This window comes from Gobio gobio (genome assembly GCF_949357685.1).
Source record: "Gobio gobio genome assembly, chromosome: 17".
In the NCBI taxonomy this organism is placed as follows: Eukaryota; Metazoa; Chordata; class Actinopteri; order Cypriniformes; family Gobionidae; genus Gobio; species Gobio gobio.
The window spans coordinates 9,411,986-9,431,263 of NC_137110.1; the positions used below are offsets into that span (position 1 = coordinate 9,411,986).

The following is a 19,278-nucleotide window of genomic DNA, read 5'->3' on the forward strand; positions in this document are numbered from 1 at the left end:
TTGAGCTCCACAGAGTCATTAGTCATGGTCGGGTTTCTGTAGCCTAACCTTTGGTCACTCGTGCCAGTGCCAAATGTGCAACTCTTGGGATGTGGACAATGTGAAACACGTATTGTTCTCCGAGTCCACTGTCTTTCCCACATTTGAGGGAGTTACTTTTTGGAGAAGCCCTTGAGAGGCTTAACACTGGATTGTTTCGTGCCTAGAATGAAGCACGGGGTGGATCAGTGACGGTTTGGGCTGCAATATCATGGCATTCCCTACTGTGCATGATGGGCTGCCAAGGACTACCAAACCATTCTGGAAGTCCATGTGCACCTAATGGTTGAAAAGTGTACCCTAAAGTGGGTGGCGTATATCAGCATGATAATGCATCAATACACACAGCAAGACTTGTGACAGAATGGTTTGATGAACATGAATGTGACGTTGAACATCTCCCATGGCCTGCACAGTATCCGGATCTAAATATTTTGAACCACTTTGGGGTATTTTGGAGGAGCAAATCAGAAAACGTTTTCCTCCACCAGCATCACATATTGACCTGGCCACCGTTCTGGAAGAGGAATGGCTCCCTCTGGCCACTGTGAAGGACTTGTATCTGTCATTCCCAAGACAAATTGATGCTGTATTGGCTGCAAAAGGAGGCACCATACTAATAAGACGTTGTAGTTTAAAACCAGGTGTTTCAGTTTCATTGTCCACCCCCCTGTAGTTAATGCTTCATTTTGCAAGTAAAATGTTTTGGGAATGGGGTCTCATGTTTAATGTATGTAAATTGCAGCGAGGGCGTAGCCGCCGAAGATGTGGGTGAATTTTAATACGGTTATTAAAATGTTGATAAGTTACTAGCAAATAAGCCAGGAAAATGTATTCCACGGCTTATGGAAACACTCTGTATGTGAAGACGCCGTGTCTGTTTAAAAGACAGAAAATGATTTTGTGTGCGCCGCCTGAAACGTACTTTATTGAGCCATTATTATCTTGGGGAAATGCTTTTGCTGTCAGTTGTGCATGACTAATTTTGACATCAATTGCTACTGTGCCTGACGGAGAATGCTTAGAAAATTTCAGCGCTGAGCATTGTCAATACTGACCTTTCAATAACACATTGATTTGCAGTTACTGTAAATGGAGAATCACCAAAGCACCGCAGAGTTTAGACAATAATTGCAAACAAGTAATTAGAGTTGATGTGACTCAGAGCCTGCATGGGAGCAAAGCCTATATTCAACTTTTTATGGAAACTGCCACTCATCTTTTAACAGGCGGCTACTGCTGGCAGCAAAAAAAGCCAATCAGACGGGTCACTTCCTGTGGGTGGGGTCAGATAGCTGGGGCTCGAAGATCTCGCCAGTGCTTCACCAGGAGGAAATGGCCGAGGGAGCTGTCACCATCCTACCCAAACGACTGTCCATCAAAGGCAAGTGACAGATTAAATCCTCTACTTGTCAGTGGTTGCTCTCCTCCATTAGAGAGCAGTTCTGAACCAGAGCGTGTGCTTAATGTCTTATGACAACACATTAGCTACTGGTGATGCATTTAATAATCATAACAAGTTATGATGCATGCACAGTGTTAAAAGAATAGTTCACTCGAATACAAACATTCCTCCAAATATAACTTTCTTTCTTCAGTGGAACACAAAAAAGGATGTATCATTGAAGTATCCTCATCCAGCACTTTTCCATACAAAAAAAAAGGTCCATCGAGCTCTAAAAGAGCACCATAGAAATGGTCAATGGACTTGTGTGCTTTTATTCCAAGTCTTCCAAAGCCGTTTAATGGTTTTGTGTGGTCAACGGTCCAAAATGCAAGTCATAATTCACTGAAAAGCCTCCATTAAATATGATGCGTTTTAGGGGTTGCACCGACTAGTTGACTAATCGATTAGTCAACTTTAATGCCCTGCCACTAGTCGCTGGCCTACAGAGAGGGCGCAAAAGGAAAAGCCATTCCCTGACATGCACGCTCTGTTCCCAGCAGTTAAAATGAGAAATAGATTCATACTTAGAGAGCTCTCCAAACGACAGGTTTGATCATGCCATCTGGATGCTTAAAATTGATCGGCACGTTTTAAACAGCTTATTGTACACGTAAGTTTATCGGCGTTCTAAACTAATGGGTGCTGCATTGTAACGCACACACATAGCTCACGCATCACGTGGAGATTGCAGACTGTATTGTCAACACTGGTCTGTGATTTATCAATAAAATAGCTTAGAAACTTAAAAGTTCTAGCCTATATTTCTTCCCCATTAGTAGAAAGACGCTACCAGGTGGAATTAATTCACACGCAATCGCTCTCTAATGCATTCATAATGTACTAATCTTTATTGTGCTACTTTATCTGTATCTGATTCAGAACGAGTAGAAATATGTGAGAAATATAACAACCCAAAGACAAAATGACTGATTAAAAATAGCTGTTATGTTGGAGGAGCAATAACCATTTGGGCCGCGCTATCATATATGCCATAGGTGTCCTGTGCACAAGAAAACCCACGTTCGCGACTCAGCTCAAGGTTCAGGCTTATTTGTTAATTAACCCTCTGGGGTACTTCGGGTCAAAAATGACCCGAAGCGTTTTATAATTTAAAAAAAAAATCGTAGCTTCATCGGGATGGTCCAAAACTTGGTGATTTTATTGGTACTTGGTATATGAACACCCAAAAAATTGGGAAAAGGATTTGAGAAGTCTAAGTGGTTGTAAAAAAGGCAGAAAAAAAGGACTCAACAGTGAAGGGGTGAATCTCTAAAATATCAAGAGTGCAAAACAGACAAAAAAACTCACACACACACACACACACACACAAAAACACAAAAACACAATTATCTTTTGTGTGTGCGTGTGTTTTTGTGTGTATAAGTGTGTGTGTGTGTGTGTGTGTGTGTGAGAGAGTTTTTTTTTGTCTGTTTTGCACTCTTGCTGTTTTAGAGATTCACCCCTTCACTGTTGAGTACTTTTTTTCTGCATCCTGGCTGATTTGTAGATTGTATGCACATAAAAACTCTGTATTTTCATATTTTTGCCAATTCCCCATTCATTTCCTATGGGGGTCATTTTTGACCCAAAGGTCCTGAGTGTGACTATTTTTTTTTATGACCACTTAGACTTTTCAAATCCTGTCCCCAATTTTTTGGGGTGTTCATATGCCAAGTACCAATAAAGTCACCAGGTTTCGGACCATCCCGATGAAGCTACGATTTATTTATTTTTTTTATAAAACGCAAGATCCACTATAGTGGTAAAAATGTGCTATTGCTTGATAAAAATGCTCAATGTGTCCGCTGGATAGCACCGATCTCATTAAAAAAATTGTTTTCATGAGGCCAAGGCCTGACTCTAAAATGAAATACAGCTTTTAAAAAAAAGTAAAAAAAATTATATATATATATATATATATATATATATATTTTTTATTACATATAAAAATGGGTCATAATCATTGCATAAATATTAATTATAAATCACAAAATTATCTCAAAACACCAAAAAAGAAAAGAAAAAATATTATTAAACAAAAATATATTTCATTGATTTTACTCAAATCTTTTTTATCTTAATCCCGCCCTCCGGGTCATTTTTGACCCGAAGGTCCTGAGTGTGACCCATAAATGAAGAACCCCAGAGGGCTAATGACGTCATCAACGTCTAGTCGACGTCGACTCGACTTTCATCGCATAAATCTCGACTTTAAAGTAGTTTAAGTCGTTTAACCCCCTAGTGCGTTCGGATGACATCATAATTTTTCCCCCTAGAAAAACACAAATATAACGATATAGAATGATGTGGTATTATCACAGTAGTCTTTATGAGGAAGGAAATGCATAAGTACACTCCACAGAGGAAGCTTACATTAATATGAGGGCTCATGAAATCCTTAAACCATCCATTTTTCTCCAAATTATATATATTTTTTTATCTGTTATGTTTCAATATGAATTTATCATAAAAATTGTATAATGACATGAATTCATAACAATTTAATCAAATGAAAATATAATTAATTTACAACAAAAGAACTGCTGTGGTAACTAACTGTGTGAAGATTCCACATAAAAATATCCACTTGTTTGGAATGACTTAAGGACGAGTAAATGATGACAGATTTGTCATTTTTGGGTGAACTTTTCATTGTAAAATGGAACATTCTCAGTGAGACAAAAATGATGTTACATGCAAATTATGTTGCTCTCTGAAGCTCATTGGCTGAGAGCTTTGACTCCGACAGAGCGCATTAAAGTGACACAGATCTCATCGATCTACCCTCAGGCTTTGATCGCTACTTCACCAGCCGCACGCTCGAGAACAACCGGAGGAATATCTGGTTCGCAGAGTTCTGGGAGAACAATTTCAACTGCAAGCTGAGCCGCCATGCCTTGAAGAAGGGATCTGGCATTAAGAAATGCACAAGTACGTATCTCTCCCTCTCCCTCTCCCTCTGGCAACACTCCATTTCAGAGCGCTCCATAAAAGAGAGAAAGTGAGAAAAGGGAGAAGCCAAATCTATCGTAAAAGACTTGGCCTGCTGTTCTCAGATCGCCTGAAATGGGCCTTTGTTTACACCAGAGTCTGATTAGTCATACCACAGCAAAGCTGCTCTACGTCGGATGTTTTCTGATGCACAGCAGCAGCATGCCTACACTAAGCACACAGAACCAATGCAATCCAGCCAATTGGATAAGAGGTGATGATGATCTTTAATTGATTCGAGCCTTCTCTCGGGGGAAGAGCCGCCCGTCAGTTGCAAGTTCAGCCCCGGTCAGAGCCCGTCCGTTTGGCTGTGAAGAAAGGTTGACTCCTAGCAACACATTTCAGGCTTCATCCAATCAGTGCAGGTTGCGATCTTACGAGGAGGGGTTTCCGGCAGCAGACCTTTTCCAGGGTGGCTACGGTAGCGCGTCTAATTCTCAGTATGTAGCCTACCAAGCATTACAGCGCTTACTGCACTGCACCAGTAAGCAGGGCAGGATATTAACCTCTCGGTTCAGTATCGGTGCGGTGACCTCCTACAGACGGCGGAAGCCAAATTATATGCGCCGTGGCAAAGGGGCTCACTGTAACATCGCAGCGCGCTAAATGTCACTGTGCATAATCCTTGTCAGTGGGCTCACTTGTAATGGCTGGCCTTTAGCGTGCCGCGAGAAGTATCTGGCCTGAAACAAAATCCATCGCTCCGCCACAACATAATAAATCACTTTTTCTTTATGCTAATTGCTGCGCCCACAAGAAAATTCATCATTGTTACCTTACGTTCTTGAATAGCCATTGGTGATTAAATGCAGTGCTTCTATTCACTTGATTAAAAATTATGGTAGGGTGTTTTCCGTGTGCATGAATGAGATGCAAAACATGCCACTCAGCACAGCTTTTTCTTTCTTTTATGGTAGTTTCGAGTTTGAATATATTTTGTGCGTGCTTTTGCTACAGCCAGGGGTTCACATCTAACACGGCAGACGTGCGAGTGTATTGCGCATACTGTCTGCTGACATCAGGTTTGATTATTCATGTAAAGAACAATTCGGCATTTGCCATGCACATTGTAGCAGATTTATTATGCCACGTGGGAAATGAAAATGGTGTTAAGACTGTTTGCGCAGCTTTATTAGTTCAAGAAAACGACTTTGTGTTGAAATACAATGCAGCCTTAACTGGGTCGCATCCTCTAACAGCTTTGTCTCAAAGGGAGGATGTAATATTTGTCTGAAAGCACTGATTCAGAACCGGAGGCCACTGCAACTGTGGCTTGCCAAACCTTTATCTCTGGCTGTGGAGTCTCCATGTAGCATAGCGACAGTCTCCGGGGTCTGGGCGTTTTCAGTGCTGTAATAACCGCTGATGGAGATTAACAGTCAAGATCTGCATATATTTTCCATTAAGGTTTAGCTTGCATGGTTCCTACGGTTGCATGTCACACATGCTGTCCATTCAGGACCTGTGCTTTCTGCGAAAAATCTGGGTTTGTTTTGCACATTGTCATTAGCACAGTGAGGAGTTGTTTTTTTTAGTCATCTAGACAGACGACACCGTAGCCTCAAATATAGCCTCAGAGGGACAATGCTAATGCATGAGTCAACAGGCACCCACAGATTTGCCCAAATTCCAGCTGACATTTTCGATAATGACTAATGTGATGGAGGATCTGTGAAACATATTTGGGGGATGAATCAAAGCTGATTCTATGACATCACTGCCTTTCATCCGTTTCATTAGCTGTGAGCTGGGTTTTACATACATTATGCAAGGTGTTATACAGACAGTATGTATTATTTATTATTTGATATTTAAACTGTTGTCTGATTAAATACCTATGAAACAGCATTTAGCTTATAGAGCCAATATTCAACCAAAACAGTCCTATATATATATATATATATATATATATATATATATATATATATATATATATATATATATATATATATATATACATATATATATATATATATATATATATATATACACACTGTAAAAAATTTATAATCTTCCCAACTCAAAATTTTCTAGTGACTGTTTACATCTAAAGTTTTCAATTGGCCCAAGTGAAATTCTGTAAATGTAATTTTATCAATTGTGGCAAGAGCCTGTTAACATGGGCTCAATTGGAAATAATATGTTGAGCCAATGGAAAAAATTTATAATCTTCCCAACTCAAAATTTTCTAGCGACTGGTCACACCTAAAATTTTCAATTAGCCAAATTGAATTTCTGTGAATTGAATTTTATCCATTGTGGCAACAGCCTGTTAACATGGGCTCAATTAGAAATATGTTGAGCTAATGGAAAAAATGTAATTTACCAACACTGTAAAAAATGTCAGACCTCTCCAATTAAAAAATTTCTAGTGACCGATCACATCTAAATTTTTTAGTTGGCCAAATTGAAAAATTTAGATGTGATCAGTCACTAGAAATTTTTGAATTGGAGAAATGTTTTACAGTGAAACTGTGAGGTTGGTCCAATTAAATATTTTAAATTGTAGTAACAATTGTTTATTTCTCACTGTCCCAAAAGACAAAAATGACTAAAAACATAAATATATTCAGCAAAATACAGAAACAGACAACAGGGTTGACATTTTATCACATTACTTTATTAACAAGTAAATTCCAACACAGGATATTTGGGTGAAAATACCTTATTTTCAATAAGGAAAAACTCGGAATACATTCAAGAAGTCTTCTGCATAACAGGATGTCTTGTTGTGGTGAAGAAAACGCAGCACTGCAAGCTAAAAACCTGCAAATAAAAATAAAAACTAACATTAATGACAAAGCTCCCCTACATCACATCTGGCAAGAGATAGAACAGAAGTTTCTTCATTATATAATGAGGATGAGACGAATGAATGGACATAAGAAAATCACGAGCTTGACGTGTTTAATATTAAAAGGCAATAACTTAAGCCCAGAAAGAGGCCGACGCCAAACGCACCGTGTTCAACAGTCGCATGCTGCACATATCACACAAATGAATTAATTTCCTTATTACCTATTGTTTTAGACATATAAGACATATATATATATATTCAAGTTAATATTTTAAACCCTACTGTTTAAAAGTTTGGGATTGCTTTTATTTATTTATTTTGTCTCTTCTGCTCACCAATGCTTCATTTGTTTGATCAAAAATACACTAAAAACTGTAATATTGTAAAATACTGCATTAATATTATTACCGTTTAAAATAATTATTTTCTATTTTAATATATTTTAAAATGTAGTGCATTCCTGTGATGCAAAGCTGAATTTTCAGCATCATTACTCCAGTCTTCAGTGTCACATGATCCTTCAGAAATCATTATATTTTTTTTTATATTGTACATTTGTAATATTGCCTAAATTCACTAAAATAACACATTTTATTGTTTTATTTTTGATTTAGACCAAATAGTATAATCTCGGCAATTAAGATTATTGCCATACCCTAAAAATAATTGCCTTTTGGTATTGGACAAAATTTAAATTTTTTTAGATGCATCTCTAACTATAATATTTTTGTACGTTTATATTAAGTATTTAATGCGTATTATATTTATCACGAACTGTTTTTGGCTATTATTATTGTAGTCACTTTTTTTTGGTAAGCATTGCAGGTGTACTGATGGTCACAAGCACAGAGATGCAGCTTAAATTTAACCAAGCTAAGTGCTCACAAACCTAGCTCACTCCCAGATCATGTCATTGCAAGTTCACTTTGATTGGGACGTGCCCGAAAATAGTGTTGACCAAATGATTGAGTTGTTTACTCTGTAATTAGTCAGTCCTGTTCCATCAGTTTGACCAGTTGATGTGGATTCGTGCACTGACGGTGTAATCAACCAATCACAGCAATGTTTGCCAGTATTTTGCCGTTCCCTCCTCACATTGGCGTCATGCTGTAGGAGCTCAGTGAGAACACATCAAGCTCAAGGGAGGTCCCCCGCTGAAACTTAATCCGCTGATGTCACTGTCGGAGAGTGCTACTTTAGAAAAACGAGTGATATGGAAGTCATTTGATGTCATATTTCTCATTTAAGAAAGGTCAACGGTTAAAGTAAAACACAAATAGCACATATAGATTGTTTTACCTTAAGGCCCTTGAGCCTGATTTTTGCCCTTTATTGGCATGCTGTCAGCTTGATCAATGGCCCTAATTCATGAAACACGTGCCGGACAAATTTGTGTGTAAATCATTTGGAAAACTGTTGCTACATAAATTGTTCGGTTCATGTAAAGAGCTAAGAACATTTCACTTTTAATAATATATTATTTATTAATAAAAAAAAAAAATTAAGGATTAAAATGGATAAATAAATAAGAGTGGGAACAGAAGTTCTAGTTCTAATTGTAATTAGTTAGTAATCAATTTAATTTTTAATTTTGTTTTAAAATGCACACACATTCATTCTTATTCGTATGCCTAATATAGCGAAAATGCTAACTTTTCTTGTCTTGTCACATTCATTATAGATTCAATATCAAGATCTGACCCCAAAATCAAATGGCCTTATTGTTTTATTGATTTAAAAGCTTGAAATTGCATTTTTAGGTGTCAGTAAGATTTTTTAAATACTTTTATTAAGCAAGGACAAATTATATTAATCAACTGTAATGTCAATCAAATGAAAAATCCAACAGTTGTTCTTACTAAGACTTTTTAGTTAATTTTACTTAATGTCCAATAATTTGTTGAACTTACTTAAAGCAATTTAGTAATCTGAACTATTTGCATGTTATGCATTTGTTACTCAGAATACCCAAGTAAACATTACTTGACTGGTTTGAGTACCATTTTGCCAAAGCAAAAAAATAAAAATAAAAAAAACGGCCGGGCAGGCAGGCGGCCAATATTTTTTTGAGGTGGACATTTCTTAATAGACTTTTCACAAATTTCCTCCACTTCTGCAGTCATTTTCCAGTCATCTTGAATGTTATTGACAATACAACTAAAATATTTGGGATAACGTCACAAGTTAACTTCACAAATTCATGTTGATTTCCTAAAACTTTTATGGTGATTAGTGTTCCTTTTGGTTGGGCACCTGGAACTTCATTCATATTATTGTTATTATTATTATAATTCATATATTCATATTATAATTCTCTTCCTATATGCAGCAGTGCAACAAGAAATCACAGTTCTTTGATTTCAAAGGAAGGGAAGTAGTAATAATAATAATTATATATATATATATATATATTACAATTGACCATGCTTGAGTCACGCACAGACTTCAACATTCTTATTGAGTGTTAATTGCATTCAATGCTAGTTGAACTACTAAAAATACTTTCACTTTACTTGAAGAAAATGTGGAAACCGATTTCACATGAAAAAACTGAAAATGACAGATTAAAACTTGAAAAAACTGAAAATGACAGATTAAAACTATGTTGAGAATAATAGTATTTAAGATGTTTGCAGAACATAATATAAAACAGTTAGTTAAATGGTACTCAAGTAATCTTACTTAAGTAAGATTATTAAATGTTCTAGAGTATGTTAACTAGAATTGGCATTAAACTAACTTGATATGTATTACTTAATTCACTTAGGAGGTGTTAGCTTTTTTTACTTTTAGCTGATTATTAAATTAACTGCAGTTTTCCATTTAATTTTGCTTTGCAAAAATCGGTTTCAAAACTTTTTTTAAGTAAACTGAACTTGTTAGAATTTACAGTTTAACAGTAGAGACATTTACTATTCAGTTTTTTTTTTTAAAATACTGTTCTTTTGAAATTTTATTTGTCAAATAATCCTGAAAAAAGTGGTTTCCAAAAAATGTAAAGCATCACAGCTGTTTTCAACATTGATGATAATATGAAATGTTTAGTAAATCAGCATATTCTAATGATTTCTGAAGGGTCATGTGACACTGAAGACATGGGCAATGGATTACTTCTTTCAAAGTCGTTAAAACAATCTTACCAACCCCAAACTTTTGCATGGTCGTGTGTGTGTTAGATTTAGCACAAAAACACATGAATGCATCGTGTTGAATTTAATTTAGATAATACATCAGATAGCAAGTTAATGAGTGCAGAAATGTATAGCATTGCTGTTTTATCAGAGAGAATGCAATGCTTAAATATAAAGACTGTGTTGACCCCCACTCTTATCGAAGATCCAGCAGCCAGAGATAGAAGAGTGCGCTACATCAATGCTGCGATTTCCCAGCCCTCACAAAAGCCCTCTGGTTACTGTCGGATTAAAAGGCTGGATATCTCAGCGTTCAGCTCTCTCTGCCTCTCCTCCTCTCTACCTCCTTCCCATTCTCTATCTCTCGCTCTCTGTCTTTCTCTGTTTGTAGCACTCTGCTCTGCTTTTATCAGGGTTGAACATACAGGAAATTCTCCATGCAGGGAGCAGCTTGTGATTATGGATTGCACATGTTGCGATGGATCTCTGTGATATCAGAAGATGGGAGGACAAAGTTGAGCTTGTTGACATCTGTTTGCTGTGGTTACATGATTTCACTGCTCTCTTGAGTAGGGGAAATGTGCAGCCTGACTTTTGAGTCCATCTTGTAGCTTATTCTCAGTGTTTTCGGTGGGTCGTAACCCAAAAATAGCCAAATAATCGTGTATTGATGGGATTGGAAAATACATAGGCTTAGCAACATATAAAAGACCAATGCATTTTTTTAAAGGTCCCGTTTTTCCTGTGTTTTTGAAGCTTTGATTGTGTTTACAGTGTGCAATATAACATGTGTTCATGTTTCGCGTGTAAAAAGATATATGTATACCGCTGTTTTCACTGTCCTAAAAACGGCTTGATGATTTCCTTGTTCTATGAAGTCCCTCCTTCAGAAATACGTAACGAGTTCTGATTGTGCCAGCGGTTCCCGTGTTGTGATTCGACAGCAGCTTAGCACACGTTGCCTGGAAAGGTCACGTCTCTTACCATAACGGGGAGATGCCTGCGCTCAATGTTATTGTAAACATGTCTATATTACCGTATCAATTTGAGCCGGAATCAGACCTGGGATGAAAATAACAGCGTCTCGACGACATGGCGACAAACACACTCTACAAATGCAACACATCCTCTTCTCCACGTGGGAGAGCAACAAGACCACGCCCCCTTTTTCGCGTATTCTAGTGGGCGGAGGTTAGTCAACAAACTGTTCTACTGACGTCATTAAAGCAGGAAGTACAGGGATGTAGTCCAAACCGGCCGTTCGCTGTAGGCTTTGAAAGGGAACTTCTGTTAAATAAAATATCTCGCTTGGCATTGAACTTTGAGCTTTAGAATTTTACAGGTATTATTTATGCTCTAACAACAACATTACACACTAACTAAAGTTTGAAAAATGAGATCCCGAAGAACAGGACCTTTAAAGAACATTTTATTTTTTGCCATTTTGGTACCATTTAAAGGGGTCATGAACTGGCTTTTTTATACTGTTGTCTGAGGTAAACTTATTAAGTTTGCGTGGTTTTTACATTCAAAAAAATATCATAATGAATAAGTAATAGGCTATTTTTTACCTGGTTTTGAGCCTCTCTCCTGGAACGCTCGGTTTTTATGGGCGTGCCGCACTTAAGACTAGTAAATGCCCACTGCTATGATTGGATAACAGTTTTGCATAATAATGAGTTTCGGCCCCGTCAATACATGTGGGGAATTGTTTTTAAAACTTCCAATGTGGAGAAACGACAACCGGAATCCGCCCACAGGGCTCGCAAAATGTCTTTACCAAACATCACAATTATTTATCTCTCATCCACCCGCAATTAATATGAATGTTATTTTTTATTACTTGGGCCGCCTGATCGGTGGATATATCCGCAAACTTCACTGCAGACAAATCAACATGTTCAAAACTTCCGCAACATAATCAGTAGATATCAAACTGTAACAATGCAATACTATCAGATATAAAAAACACGTTTTACTCACAGAAGTGTGTTGCACCGTTCCTGTCGGATCCAATAGAGAAGGCACAACATTGTGTTTTAATCTCAATATGTCTGCAAATCCAGTCTCGACCTGTGTCTTGTTTACAAACGATTCCGCGGTGAAATGAAGCGAACAAATGTGCAATGTCTTATGCACGTGAGCTGGAACGTCATTAAAAATAAAGTTCAACCACACATTCCTAATATTAGAATTCGAAGGAAGCTTATGCAGCAACTGTGTTCTTCCACAACCAGGCACAGCGCAATATCTTGCTATCTTCGGCATGTTTATTGCTCGGTAGCGTGATCCATTTAGCCCCACGAGTTGGTGGGCGGGGCTACAGAATCAGGCGTACTTATTCTTCTGCTGAGGCGGCGTTTCACCACATGCTGACGTCATATTCTGAGATCGAGCGTTTGCTGGGTCTGGTGTCAATAAAAGCTTTTCTTTGACAAACAAGGACGTTTTCAGCTCTGAAACTTAATGGATATTCTTATATGACGATAAACTTGTATATATCAAAGGCTGAATGAAAAGTTGATTTCTCAATTCATGACCCCTTTAAAGCAGAACTGGTTGAGAATACTAATCTAGTTTACTTGATACAAAGCGGCTTAATCAAATTGCATAGCACCAGTCTTATTCTTGCCAATTTTATTTGTCAGTGATATGCATCAGATAGTGAGTGAAATATCTACATGCACATTGTCTGAAGCTGAGTAGCATCAGACTGGCTGATGAATATATATTAGCCTGGGTATTGATTGTACACAAAATGCCTCATTTAACTAGTTTCAAAAGGAATAAATGTTGGAAGGACATATACATTATTCCATTGCTGCTGGCAAAAAGGTTTAATTTGCCAAATTTAAATGACCAGAAAAGGCAGTGGCAGTGCAATCCAGTATATCGATTAAAACTAATTGATGTTTCAACCTAAAATGTACAGAACATGGTGTAGTGGCCCATATATTGTCCATGAAATGGGCCTCAGAAAGTAACATTTCCAGTTTTAATAAAAATACACTTGTGCACAGGCCACTGTATGCAAATTGGCGACTCTTTTTTACCAAGTAATGTATAATAATAAAAAAAATTGATTTAATTCAACACATTTAAAACAAAAACGTATGCGTATGTATAGAGTTAAGCACTCTAATCAGATGCAGTCATCCAGGAATTATAAAATGAAATAAAATGTACGCAACTAATTGAAAAGGCTTTCAAAACATAAGCTATAAAACTGAAAGATTAATAATGGATGCACTGCTTTTAGACTTTTTCCCATGACATTCTATGAGAAGTATATTTTTAACCAAAGCAAAGATTTCTTGGCTCATGATAATTCCACTTGGGCTTGTTCTAAATTGCAGAAATTGCATTCTCAGTTCAAAAAAACAAAAAATTATTTGAAATAAACATCAATGTCTAATGCACGCTTGGCTTGATTACAATTGAGTTGTTAGTTCGGGAGTCGAATGGACCATTGGTCTGCGGAAACATCTTTTGTCAGCTGTCTGGATCGGTCTGATCATTGGTATTCATGGATGTAAGTATGATGCCGCTGTACAGATCTGCGGTATTGTGCAGCCCTGTGCCACTTAAACACAAGCAGTGTTTAAGAAAATGGTAAACAAGTTATTTCACTGATTCGCTGCACTGCACTTAATGAAACAATACTTATAATACTCTTAATCAGTATCTTTGTTTTATTTGCAGCTAAAATATCTAAACATTCTTAAAACTGTAAATTAAGCTAATTCTGGTTCTATATATCTGGATCACAGTATGTTTATGGAAATGATATGCAGATGAGGCATAATAAGCTGTTGTAAGCTTGCATGCACAATCCAAGAGTATATGAGAATGGTTTTATGAATCTGAAAACATATGTGCGTGCAAAATTTGCTATTAAAGCACCACCTGTCCTGTAGAGGAGACACAAAAACTCAGCACAGAAACGTAAAAATTTGTAACCCAAGTGAATCATCTGCAGTTAACCACTAGTGAAGAATATGCCCATTCAAAGCGAGGGGGCACGTAAAAAATGGATTTGAATGCAGCTTCCAGAAGACAAAAAATAATATTTTTACATTTGATAATTAATCTTTCGAAGCGCACGATCAGACCGGTGTGATTAGAACGTTCAGTACGTCATGTCATTGTTGTGAACTTTTCTCTTCTAAAGTGTAGGAAACTCAGAAGATGAAGACCAGGAGACTTCGGGATCAAACAGAAGTTATTCTTTTAATGAGAACTCTCTGTGCTGCAGGTCGTCCGAAAACAGTCTAATTTAACAGTACAAAATAATGCAATTTATCTAATTTCAGGGGGAGGGATTGTACAGCAGGGGAGGAGACGTTCAAAATAGGGACACACCCCAAACATTCCTGTCTCATCAGCCGTAATTCAATCAGCATAACAGTGTCATTCAAATGCATAGATGCTAATCCAATCACTCAAGCAGTATTGCTCTAAGCTTGTCATGGTAAATAGTCAGGAAGTGCATAAAGACAAAATACTTAATGTCTCAAACACTTACACGGTCTGACGTAATCTCCTTAGAATTTCCTCAAGTTTACTTCAAAATGTAAAACACAAATATAGATAATGTTTTCAGTTATATTCTATTACATTGGAACCTATATATAATGTAATAAATAAACTCATTAAATTCTCACACTTAGCATTGAAGATAATACAGCTTCCCACCCCCAGCCTCACTGATGCAAATGATACAGCTACCACACGTCTATCCCGCGCCATAGTAAGCAACACTGACCATCCACTGAACCAGTACTTTACTCTACTCCCATCTGGCCGCAGATACAGAGCCCTAGACTGGAAAAAGGCCCACTTTAAGAAAAGTTTTGTACCATCAGCCATCACTGCTCTAAACAAACTTCGGTGACAATCATACATCCCTCTTTTGTGAAAAAGTTATATGTTATATGTAAATGTTATATGTTAATACTATATGTCAAACGTTACATGTTATATGTTGCTGCTGTATTTTTGGAAATAAGATGATGTGTGAAAAAGAATATCCCTATGGGACAATAAAGACTCTATCTATCATCTATCTATATAACAATGTATAAATTTGTAATCTTACATCATCAACTGCTAAATTCAAATCTGCGTTCATGCTTTGGCTGGTGCTGAGCCAGACACTCGTCATATATCACAACTGTTCAGTGTTTTCAAACATATAATATTTATTTTATGTTTCTGTCCAACATTTAAATGCAGATAACTAGCAAAAACATTTATAGTATAGCTGCACTTGTTGTCAATGGAAGCAGCAATAATCCTTTCTCAAATAGCCTATAATTTGACAACGTATTTTATTGATATTTTATTCTACGCCAGGGGTCGGGAAACTTTTTTGACCAAAGAGCCATTTTTTCATTTTTGGGTAATGCATTTTTCCAAAAGAGCCACAGTTAAAAATAATATAAAATTATTCTTAAAAATGTTTTTAAATAAAATTTCTACAGTAGTTATTATTAGGTCCATAACTAAAAACTAACAAATATGCAGCAAACAATAACTAAGTTGCAAAATGGAATTAATTGTGCAGGGCTTTCACTGTGAGGTTGAGTTATAAATCCTCTTTGTGTGAATACTCGACTTGGCATTTTGATATATTTTTGTGTTTATTTGGCTTGTTTAGGCGCACAACTGAAGACAAAGGCTACTATGCTTGTCCTTGTTGAGCTCGGAGCGCGCGCACAGTATCCTGTCAGTAATCCAGCCAGTAATCCAGCTGTCTTTCGCGACTTATCGCGCTTTTATTATTTATTTTCGTCAACTGAAATCTGTGCGGATTATCATAAAAATTACACATTAATTAATCACAAGGCACTCTCCAGCAAAAGCGAAAGTACCAGCGGGTGAAATGTTCGAAATGTCTCTTTGCACAGCAAAGCACCAGTTTCAATAAAAGCATAGGCCTATATTTAAGCTGCAGTCCGTAACTTTTTGCGCTCTAGCTGTTAATAAATATAACTGCTTGCGTCTTGCGGAAGAAAATTGCAGCCAGAGATTCTTCTCTCTGTTTATGTCTATGGCGAGTCACGCAGGGACTGTGCTCCTCCTCCGCAGTTCCTACCAGACCGGTCTGAAATAGTCCCAATAAGTATACTATAATGATTCAAGGTAAGTCAAAAACAAAGGAAAATGGATTCATGTTGTACATTCTCATTATATAATTTTTGAAAATCTTGAACACAAAAAAAGTTACGGGCAGCAGCTTTAAAGTTTATATAGCCTACTTTTACATTTTCTAAAAATGAACAATGTTACCTTAAACAAGCTACAGCTGCTTGAATCCCAGTGCAAGAGCTGTTACCACTGAAACGTAAGTGGTTAGTTGATTGTAGTTTGTAGTTTGTTTCTGCAGAGAGCGGATCTCTGTTGATGTGTCAAATTTTTTTATCGATCATTTGTTGGTAAATGGTGAGAGACCTGGGGCCTCATTTATAAAACTTTGCGTAGGATTTGCGTCAGAAGTGGCGTACGGACGAAACGTAGGACGTGCGTACGCACAGAAATATTCGGATTTATAAAACCGTGCGCACGCACATCCTACGCAGTTTTCCCTTAATAAATCACAATCAATTCTAAATGTAGCGCAGCTTTTGCGGCTTCATGTCACGCCCATAGTTGCCCATAAATAGTCCGTGAAACGCCCACAAGTTAATATTCATCGATTGCGAAATCATGGCAAATACAGAGAGGAAATCAAAAAAACGTTACTTCACTCAATGTGAAGTAGAAATTATCGTTGGCGAGGTGGAAAAGAGGAGAAAACTATGTTTTGGAGTGACACAGTGTGGGCATTACTAATGCCAAAAAGGCACCTGAGTGGCAAAAGGTTGCAGACGCCTAAATGCTGTAGCCTCACAACCTCGGACCGTGGCCGAAAAAAAAAAAGAAATGGTCGGACATCAAAGTCGAGGCAAAAAAGCGTCTAGTGCTCCATCGCCAGAGTGTGTCTGCCACGGGTGGGGGAAAGGGGACACCGGAGCTGACCCCTCTTGATGAGAGACTGGCGGCAATTATTGGGGAATCCCTATTAATCCCTATCCCTATTCTCTGCGTGGAAATGGGAAATAGTTCAGTGCAAATGTAATTTCTTGCAGCTTTCTGAATGGCAGAGACATACGTCATATGTTATTGTATCTAAAATAAAACAAACTAAAGGCATTTGCATGAATACCATGATTCCGTAGCTGATGAAGAAATCTTTACTATGAAAACAACTTTCCCCAGTGGACAATTAATACATCTATCTATCTATTTATCTATATATCTCCCTAATTATCTATCTGTCTATCTAATTGCATCTATATCTGCTCCGCCAGACGGACACATTGACGAGAATATCAGTTTTGTACATTATTTCGTTCTGTTTACCATATTATTTATGAGGATGAATTGCATAACATGCCAATATTATTGCAGAACATATTTCACTTTTTTTTCGTTTTGATTTTGTTTGTTTTACACTGCAGATCGATCAAACGGGTGTTCGTGTAGGCTGTTAATTGTAATACTTGCTTTGTGAAGTCTTCATGTTATTTATGAGAGGCAGTATTGCCATTTCTTTTACACAACGGTCAACAGTTTCACACACTTTCACGTGTTTCTTCCATCTGCCGACGGTGTCGCCATTTCTCATTTCACCCATTTTTGTGCGTACGCCTGGGTCAGAGCTTGCGTGAAGGACCGCACATTTTCCCGTCAAGTTTGCTTTTTATAAATACCAATTATTGCGTAGAGAGTGGCGTACGCCTTCTTTTGTGCGTACGCAACGTTTATAAATGAGGCCCCTGGTGAGCCATAGGTTACTGACCACACTGTGTAGGTTAATATAAAGTTTACTTTAATCTTAGAATATTTTAGGTACAAAATTAATAGTGCCCCAAGGTTGTCGAATTTCTGTCACACAGCCTGGCATTAGGCGATTTGTCTAGAACCATGTGCAGGTGGTTGGGGGAATCCATCCAAAATTGTACAAAAAAAAATATTTTTATCCTTATGTTAAAATGACTTTTACTGTCATTCGACCAAAGGTAATGGAGGATGTTATTGCAGGACTTCAAAGAACAGCCTCTGGTTCTCAATGTGCTGTACAACTCCGAGATAAGGTGCAGTTTGCCTTGCTTTGTCAGTGCTTATATGCTAAATGTTAAATTAGTCTGTTTCTATAAGCTACAAAACGAGGAAGACTGAATCTATGCAGGACTTATAGTCCTAATATTCTTAATATTCTGGGATAGCGACAGTAAATGCGTTTATAATGTAAGTTCTCGCTTCCATAATTCAAAAGAATAGTTAACACCCCCCCTTCTCCAAGATGTGCCCCCTTATAGAAAACTGTATGTCCTGTATGTCACCATAATGTTATGTATAGTGTTGGCAGGAAGTGAAACAAAGAAAAGAGTGGTGACTCCACAAACATTTGCACAGTAATTGCTTTTTGAGCACAGCACAAGCTCTACTCATTGTTTGCATCTCTTCTTCTTATACTCAATGGGGATTGTAAGGCAAGTTTGGTGTTTATTGTGAAAAATCGTATATAAATGTATGATTTTGGATCAAATTGAAAATGTATTCAGGCTATACAATAATAGTGGGTAGAAGAAATACAATTTTAATTGAAATGCATTTTGAATACAATTTTTTGTATTAGGTTTTTAGATTTAATACAAAGAATTTAGAATGTTTGTCATATTCCTAAGTCTCGGACTAGTTTTAAATTTTTGTAAAACATTTTGTTAATGTAAATGGGATTTACATGGGTTTGGTCGTGGCGGACTCGATCTGCTACGCTGCTGATGCTGCAGAGAATGTACGACTTGCTTCTGCTAAATACTAAATAA

At 37.2% G+C, this 19,278-nt stretch overlaps 1 protein-coding gene across 1 annotated transcript in view; it reads left to right on the forward strand.

The window, feature by feature from the left end:
• The window catches only part of grm4 (glutamate receptor, metabotropic 4), a 288,386-nt gene that overhangs the window by 196,702 nt on the left and 72,406 nt on the right, over positions 1 to 19,278 (forward strand). Inside the window, exons 5-6 of the mRNA XM_079841186.1 lie at positions 1,269 to 1,423; positions 4,277 to 4,417. Coding sequence (XP_079697312.1) covers positions 1,269 to 1,423; positions 4,277 to 4,417 — 296 coding nt within the window. The remainder of the gene's footprint in view (positions 1 to 1,268; positions 1,424 to 4,276; positions 4,418 to 19,278) is intronic.